This window comes from Camelina sativa, chromosome 12 (genome assembly GCF_000633955.1).
Source record: "Camelina sativa cultivar DH55 chromosome 12, Cs, whole genome shotgun sequence".
Classification (NCBI taxonomy): domain Eukaryota; kingdom Viridiplantae; phylum Streptophyta; class Magnoliopsida; order Brassicales; family Brassicaceae; genus Camelina; species Camelina sativa.
In genome coordinates this window covers 130,886-138,981 of record NC_025696.1, presented here as the reverse complement: position 1 = coordinate 138,981, position 8,096 = coordinate 130,886, and the positions used below count along the sequence as shown (strand labels likewise).

At 43.8% G+C, this 8,096-nt stretch overlaps 2 protein-coding genes across 4 annotated transcripts in view; both read right to left on the bottom strand.

Annotated features, from left to right (window-relative positions):
• LOC104729152 (transcriptional elongation regulator MINIYO) overlaps positions 1–4,992 on the bottom strand; it is a 6,913-nt gene extending 1,921 nt beyond the window's left edge. Inside the window, exons 1-8 of one of the 3 annotated variants that reach the window (XM_010448051.2) lie at positions 4,721–4,992; positions 3,666–4,500; positions 3,484–3,599; positions 3,173–3,351; positions 2,962–3,067; positions 2,607–2,867; positions 2,307–2,495; positions 14–2,149 (exon numbers count right to left, since the gene is read on the bottom strand). In XM_010448051.2, the coding sequence (XP_010446353.1) occupies positions 14–2,149; positions 2,307–2,495; positions 2,607–2,867; positions 2,962–3,067; positions 3,173–3,351; positions 3,484–3,599; positions 3,666–4,500; positions 4,721–4,891 (3,993 nt within the window). In that variant the 5' untranslated portion in view covers positions 4,892–4,992. The remainder of the gene's footprint in view (positions 1–13; positions 2,150–2,306; positions 2,496–2,606; positions 2,868–2,961; positions 3,068–3,172; positions 3,352–3,483; positions 3,600–3,665; positions 4,501–4,720) is intronic. The other 2 variants (XM_010448050.2, XM_010448049.2) reach the window with 2 other exon arrangements.
• Positions 5,632–8,042, bottom strand: LOC104729150 (rop guanine nucleotide exchange factor 1). The gene is made up of 5 exons (XM_010448047.2): positions 7,646–8,042; positions 7,422–7,538; positions 6,770–7,299; positions 6,335–6,688; positions 5,632–6,256 (listed from the first exon to the last, which is right to left on the bottom strand). The coding sequence occupies exons 1-5, from the start codon at positions 7,887–7,889 to the stop codon at positions 5,876–5,878; spliced, it is 1,626 nt and encodes a 541-aa protein (XP_010446349.1). The 5' UTR covers positions 7,890–8,042; the 3' UTR covers positions 5,632–5,875.

Below are 8,096 nucleotides of genomic sequence, written 5' to 3'. Positions count from 1 at the left end.
GGGGGCAAATTACCTCAACCGGTTCAAGGTAACCATCTGCTTCTCCCAAGCATTTGTCTAGACTTGGCAGAAGCTGAAGAACACTGGCATTGGAGAGCACAGTCCATGCTGATAGTCGAACTGAGGATTCCACACATTGATGCAAGTAAATCGATACCTGTCGGCCAAACAGTTCATCACCATATGACACCGCAGCATACTGCTCCACGACCATCTCCAGAAAAGTAGAGTAGTTCTCGTGAATGTCTGACTTGAACATCAAGAGCTCAATGTCACGGTGGTTTAGTCTCGCTTCATCAAGATACTGCCCGTAGAGCTCCTGCAGAAAATTGTACAAGTTCCTAGTGTTCTTGTCTTTGATGATGTCCATTCCAACAAGCAACACGGTAGACAAAGCGTGAAACTTCCAAACCAATGGCACACTCAAAACAGGAGACGGAACCGATCCAAAACCAGACTCAAGTCCTGCAAGAAAGAAAACTCCAGATTTCGCGACTTCAAGCAACTCTGTGGAATCTGGTGGCCCTGTTGAGGTTTTACCACTGTGGACTGCTGAAATGGCGCTGAGAAACCAGTGCGGAGGTAGGGGCATTCTCTGGTGAGCCCACTCTGTGATCGAGGAGTCTACTTTTTTATCCTGTGTCGAACAATTTGGCATTTCACCGTCCTCATGAATCGTCTCCAGTCCAACTGTGTCCTTCTTTACCTCACTGGCTCCTTTCTCGGCTTTAGATTTTTCCTTTGGCTGTAACCATCTATCTCTGAAGTGAGAAGCAAGCATACTGCTCATACGATGATAATCCTCTTCGCTGCAATCCCATTCAAACGATATGGTTTTCTTCTTTGACTTGATACAGCAGGCCAGGTGTTCTAAAGCATGTGGTCTAAGGACATAGTCGAAGGCTCTTTCCACAAGTAAATGATCCCTTGGACCTGCAATCAAGCACATAGCTAAAGTGGAGTTCAGATTATCCATCAAGCCAACAGATCCCTGATCATTATGCGCGTCAATCTGAGAGATGTTAAGAAAAAGACTCAGAAGACCGGCATCAGCCTGTGCCAACAGAACTTTAGTTGACCAAAACCCACCACCGCTAGCTCCCCAACCAAGTCCCACCCCAGGGGCCAGTCCACCTCGTTTATGCAGCTCAATGGATTGCATGATGGGCCATTCTGATGAAACAGAATCTCTAAAAGAGCTTGACACAGATGTTAGGTCAGCCAGAGACTCTGCCAGTATTCCTTTTGCAAGAACAAATTCATCTCTAGTGGAAGTGTATCCCTGATGAGGAGTTGTCATCTTAGATCTAGCAGATTCTATCAGAGTTTGGATGGAAACGATAGTCCGCGTTAACCCATGAAGACAACTCACAGAAGCTAATGCTAGTTCATCATTTTGTGATCTTTCTCTTAGAAGACACAAAAAATCCATGAAAGAAGAACACCTGGAAGAGTCTTCTCTACATCTACTTACTTCTGCAACGGAAAAACTAAGAAGCTTGTGCTTGATGATGGCAAGGCCAATCTTTGGAACAAACTCCGGCAGCCATGGTAGAGGTTCTTCCTCTCCATCGGCAGAGATTCTTTCAAGGACTTTAGAAATTGTACGCATGACACCCGAATACAACCACAACAGAGACTTAGTGGACGCAGAAACATGTTCGATTCCTTTCTCCCAGTCGAGTAATTGAGGGGCCAATGATACCCAGCTTAGTGCTAAATCAATCATAGGGCTAACATAACTCCAGTCCCAAGTCAAAGATTTGTTCCGCGGAAGGTTTTGTGAGTACATATTTGGAAGTGTCTCGGCAAAAGCCTCAAGGACCAGGTAGGCCTCCTTGGACACAGAAGTAAACTCGCTGATGAGATTTGTCTCCCTGAGCTTTTCGAATGATGGACAAGTCAACCACAGACACAGAGCTGGGAAGAGCTCTGGGAAGCGAGATACGCAACAGCCACTGTGGATACAGACCCTCCAAAACCGGAGCTGTTCAACCATCAAAGTAGATGAAAGCTTGCAGTTCTGCTTCCCTAGCTTCATCCATGAGTCAAGAGAGGAGGTGAACTGAAACAAATGCCACGTGACGGCGTTGAAAGTCCCGTTCTTCACAAATTCCATGCAAGTACTTTGATCATACCGGGCCAACACCTTAGTGAAATTAAATAGAGAGAAAGAAAAACGAAGGTTATATAATAGCTCTGAGGATTGATAGCTTAACAAACTTTTATAATCAGGTTCTGTCAAAAAACATCAAAGACGAGCCCCAAGATAATTTTGTATGAGCAGAGTAGCAGAGCCATATTACCTTTAAGAGGCGGACAGAATTGATCTGAGAAGGAAGAATGTCCATTCTTTTGTTCAATTTGAATCTTTTTACAACTGTTTGCACAAATTTGGGATACTTCAAGATTGCAGTTGTGCATTTTGGAGAATGCCTTGCTATCGCAATAGTAACAGAAATTATGCTGTCCTCAAGGGCTGCTGTTGGTTCTGTCTGTAATGATGAACATAAAAAAAAAACAAATCCTAGAAAAGTAAGCAACTGGTAAAGCAACACAACCAGAATGTTTTCCTTGCTGAGTTTACGCACAGATAGTGATCTCACCTCCAGAAGGTGATAAATTCTTGGAAGGATATCCATTCTGACAAGACCAGCAGCAACATCTTGTCCGGCTACAAAAACATCTTTCTGAATAGTTTCTGTATCTTCTGTCCCGTCATCCATGATCTCTTGACGGAAAGGAACAATATTGGAGGGTTTAGCGCTGTACTTCCAGTAGCAACCACGGAGGAAGCCAAGATCAATTTCTGGCTTACTCCTAAACACCGGCGCCGTAAAGATGTCCCTCCCGTGTGGTCCCATGTTCTGGAAACAGAAATGGAATTTATCAGTTTGAACATATAGAATCAAGTTCTTTGAGGACTATAACATCTCTGTAGTGAAAAAAAATCAACTATACCTCCAAAATATCAAAGAAGTTCTCGTTAAGAGAACAGCTCAGTAGACACTGAATCACTTTTACACATGCTAGAACAACAGAGGTATGATTGTCATCAAGAGCCATCCTAAAGAATAAAAAAAGAAACTAATATTGATAAGAACAAAAAATCTATGATATATGAGTAGTAACTTCACGAATAAGTCTCACATTACACCCATCAAGTAATTACCTCAATGCTAAGACAAGCTCAGGTTCTGGTCCAAGGGCATAAGCCCAGATGGCTTCCCAATCAGTGGATTTATCTTTTTCCTCCCTTGTAAAGCCGATTCTGCTCTGGCAAAGTTTGTTCAAAGCTTTGTCGAGTACAGATGCAAGCAGATGCAAAGCAAGGCATCTTTGCCCCGGAATCTGACATATCAATAATGCATACAAATCAAGGAGCAGTAATAACCAAAAAACCGAAGTCCCACAGATTTAATGGAGGCAAAAAAGAATATAACCATTCTTTATCATCAGAACTAAAATGTGGGGAAATCATACCACACTCCGTGCAAGAGCAATAGCTTCTTTGATGGTGTACCCAGCTGCACCAGGGTCCCCCTCAGTTCTCAAGAAGTCACGTTCAGCAGCAGATCCAACCCCAGACAACTTTTCACCTGTACATTCAACGTGTAAGCACCCTAAGATTGAAATGAGTTTCAGTTGAATTGTTCTCTACTCACCAGTTTCAGCTGCTGAGACAACATCATCCTCAACAACAGAACCGTCAAAAGAAAATCTCAAGTCCCTGGCAGCCTCAACCCTCTCAGTCCATGTATCCCACAAGAATCCTTGGGGTAACGCTGACTTTTGCACCACACCTTTTTCATTTGGTATTGGCATAACTACAGAGGTAGATGGAGTAACAGCCTGGCCCTGTCGTGAGTGAACAAAGTGACCCTCAGTTCTTGAATTCTTTGTTGCCTCTTCGGCAGCAGAAACTCCAGGCAGTGAATGCTTTCGCTTCTTCAATTTATCCTCACCTCGTTTCTTCAAAATGCTGAGTAATGCAGGATCCATCTTGTCCAATAACTCAGCCTGTGCTTCTGCAATCTCGTCGGGTGACATAGACTGCAACCTTGCATGGTTCTCTACATCAATATCACTCTCAAGAGATGAAGACGCCTGTCTAGCCCCAAGTCGTCCATTCGAAACAGATAAGGGAGGAGAAGCGCCGAACGAAACCCTTTCCTCAATAGAGGGTGGTCTCTGAGAAACAAAGTCTCTCTGAGCAGGTTTAGCCAGTGAAGTGTTAGTGGCCAAGTCGTCGGGGGGAGGAGCAAGAGAGAGAGACTTAGTCTCAATGATGTTAACATTCCTAGAATACGTAGGGCGAGATGTGGATGCAGAATCATCCCCAGAGACCATATCTTTCCACCTACTGAGCTCCATGTGTTTCTTCTCCTTTCTTTGAAGCGGTTTAGCAAAAGCAGAAAAGGAGTCTGCATTCATGAAACGTTCTTCTTCTTCTTCTTCTTCCTCATCGTCATTAGGTTGTGCCACAGGAGGAGCCCAATGCTACGAAAATCAAAACATGAGGAAAAAAATCTAATGAGATAGAAACAAAAAGCTGAATTTTTAGAAAAAGCCAATTGGTCAGGGATTAGGGTAAACAAGTTGGTGGGAATCTAAGTACTAAATTAAACAGTAGAAGAAAATAAATCCTAATAAAAATCTAGAAGAAGGCAAAGCAAAGTGACTGAGAAAAGCCCTAGGAGTGGATTTCGATTAGGCTTACGGGTCCGTGAGAACGATGACGAGCGACGGGGAAGGAAAGAAGGGAGGGTCTCGGGGGAAGCGGCTTATTTGGAGGCGTAGTCTCCGATATACCTTTCTCCACGATGCTCCCGACAAGGCTCGACAAGACGTTCGCCTCTTTCGGATTCAGTCTCCCGCTACTCTGCTCCATCACTGTCTAAAGTCTAAACCCTCTAGGATCCTCTACACTTCTTCTTCTTCTTCCCTCTGCTTAATTTATTTATGTGTTTGACTCAATGTTGAAGAAAGTGCTAGGCGGTAATTGGGCGGTGACCCAACGCCTAGCGCCTAGAACGCTTAATCGGAGGCTAGGCGATTTTAGGCGGTTTAGGCGTTTTCAACGTAGAAGATTATATATATAATATTGTAGACAAAAATATATATTAGATAAATAAAAGTAATAAACCATAAACAAAACTTAGGAAAAAATGTAGTTTTTAATTGATATCAACAACATATAAAGATTTGTAATTATGTATATGAATGTAAAATTTTAAATTTTAATTATATATAGTTAAAAATTAGAAAATATATTAAATCGAAATATATGTGATTTTAGGCGGTTTAGGCGGTCGTCTAGGCGTCGGTTGAGCGTCTAGCGCCTAGACGGCGCCTAGGCGACCGTCTAGACCGCTTTTTTGAACACTGGTTTGACTGCGTCTAGGAAAACTAAGAAAAAGTGTAAAATACCCTTTCTAACCTTTTTTATTTTAAAACAGAAATTAATATACAACAAGTAAAAATATTCGAACATCAACAACTCTAAATCCTCCTATCCTATGCAATTAACTGTAGCGTTGTATGTTGGAGAGTTTGTTTCTTTATGATTAATGATGAGAGACATATGTGATGTGCATCATCAAGTTCTTCTCTAGGACTTGACCAGAAGAATCAGTCTTAACGAGAGCTAAGGAAGGGACTACTTGTGTGTTTCCTCTCTCTCTTCTGTTAAGTGTTAACAACATTCCCCCATACATTATTAATTATACTCCACATTATAAAGAAAAGATAAAACATTGTTGTTGCCTATTAACCATACTCTCTTCCTCGTAGTCTCTCTGTCAGACAAAAACAACCACTACATTCTACAACCATCATCGATCGATTTACATTCTTCTTCTTCTATTTCCAAACCTTAATCTCTTTCCGGCGTCACTCCCGTTACTCTTCTTGAACTCAAATTCCCTGCATACGACCATGCTTTCTCTGTTTCCCCCAACACTCCCTTCTCTCTCGTCGTCCCATTCCTCTTCACTGTGTACAGCGGCGGTGCTCTCCTCGGGCTCCTAGATGCTACACTTAGTGATGGCGTTGCAAATGGGGATCCATAGGGTGAGCTTGGCACAGAGAAACCTTTCTGTGCATTGCTGAATAGTGACTGCGGTGGTTCCGTGCCCGATATGGATCTTCTCGTGGCATCATCAACATAAAGCACATCATCTATTCTGGCCGTGATGTTGAAGGCCATGCTCTCCAACACCCTCGAGTAACTCTCTAGAATTGATTGCCCTACATCCTGCAATTACAAACTTGTTTGAGCATCGTTTCATGCTGCAATCACACTCCCTCCTTATATATATATATATTGTTATACCTTGTTATACTGAATCTTGTTCATGTCCAGCGTTGTCTGGGGAAGACCAGGGAAACGGATCCTCAGACTCTGCAAGAGGGTCTCGGCTCTCTGCACAAGGAAATCATTTCTTTCGGTGTCATTTACAAGGCCTTTAACCTTGCCACCCCATGAGGACAGCTTAAGCTTTGCCTGCTTCTTGTGCTTCCTCCCACTCTTCTGTCTCCAAACGTGGACAGCCGCCTCAATCCGGTTGGCGATTTCGAGGGTCTGATGCTCCGACGACAGATCAAGACAGTCTAGGAGACACTCGGGTGAGAACTTGTTTGCAGTTAAGTACTGGTAGATGATCTCTCCAAGGCATTCTTTCCCGCTCTGCAAAGAAAGAATAGAATTAGATCCTCAATGAAAAGCCAACGGCAATAACAAAGGTAAAGCTTGATTGAGCCAGCATACCTTGGGGAGTGAGTCCAAGTAAGGGAGAGGTATCTCCATTTCGGCGAGCACACCGCTGTTAATAGCCAAAGCAGCCTTGAGAATCTGGTTAGCAAAGTCGCGGCACTGCTGAAGTTTCTTCCTAGTGTCTAGTGACAAGCCGTTAGGGGGAACCTTGGGGCAAGGGAGCCACCACTTGTCCTCCTGCCTAACGGAAGGGCGGCCAGAGGAGGAAGCAGGAGAGTCGTAGTCACAATCTCCAAGAACAATACCGCGATCGGTATAGGAGAAGTCGGTGTGGGAGAAAGAGTCAAGCATGTCGATCAACATGGCGTCGAGCTTCTTGAGAGCAGGGAGATTGGCGTAGAGATCAGAACGAGGGCGAGTCTCCATGATCTCATAAGTACCGCCTCCAGGGAAATGCTGGATGGAAGGAATGAGCTCAACGATGGAATCGCTAACGCAGAGGAGCCAGTCGAGTTCTCTGCGCCACATGGCCTTCTTGGGAGGAGGAAGGGGCTCAAGCCTCCAGAGCTCGCCAAACACAGTAGCTGTAGTTGAAAAAATCCAATCCAGAGCCTTACTTAACATACTGTAGGAAAACGAGAGCCCTAGGCTAGCAACACACACACAGTACACACAATGGAGATTGAGATGGGTATAATAAACAAACCAGAGAGGTTGGTGATGGCGTTGGAGATAGCAAGAGCCGTAGAAACCCCTTTACCGCCACCAGACATGTCTTCACCGAGAAGTAGCTTGGCAAATCTCTCTTTCATCATCTCAATTTCTGAAAAAAAAATCATCAAAGAGCAAATCTCCAAATTCTCATATATCAAAAACTCGTAGTAGCAAGCAAAGCAGCAATGGCGGGCGGCGAAGGGAAAGTTAAGTTACCGGATAAATGGTGGGAGTCGGGTTTGTTGTCATCCCAGAGGACATCTTTGCCGCCGATGACAGGAAGCATAACAGGGGCGGGGAAGTAAAAACCTCGTGAGGCGTGGGGAGAAGAGGCAATGGAGGAGGGAGCGTCGGCGTTGCTGCAAGTCTCGGACTCGCTAATGTCGGCGCTGGGACTGTAGCTACCGCATCTCTCGGAAGAAGAGCCGTCGTCGTCTTCCTCAGAAGATAGACTCCCCATTTTTCTTTCTTCTTCTTCCTTCTATCAGGGCAGCAGAGAGAGAGAGAGAGAGATCTGAATCTTAACGGCTTCAAAGAATCCACAACATTTGTTTGTTTGGGCAAAGAAGAAAAGTAAGAAGAAGGAAGGAAGGAAGTGGATGTGATGATGATTGCTTTTGGTTTTTGATAATTAAACAAAAAAAAAAAAAAAAAAAAAAAAAAAAAA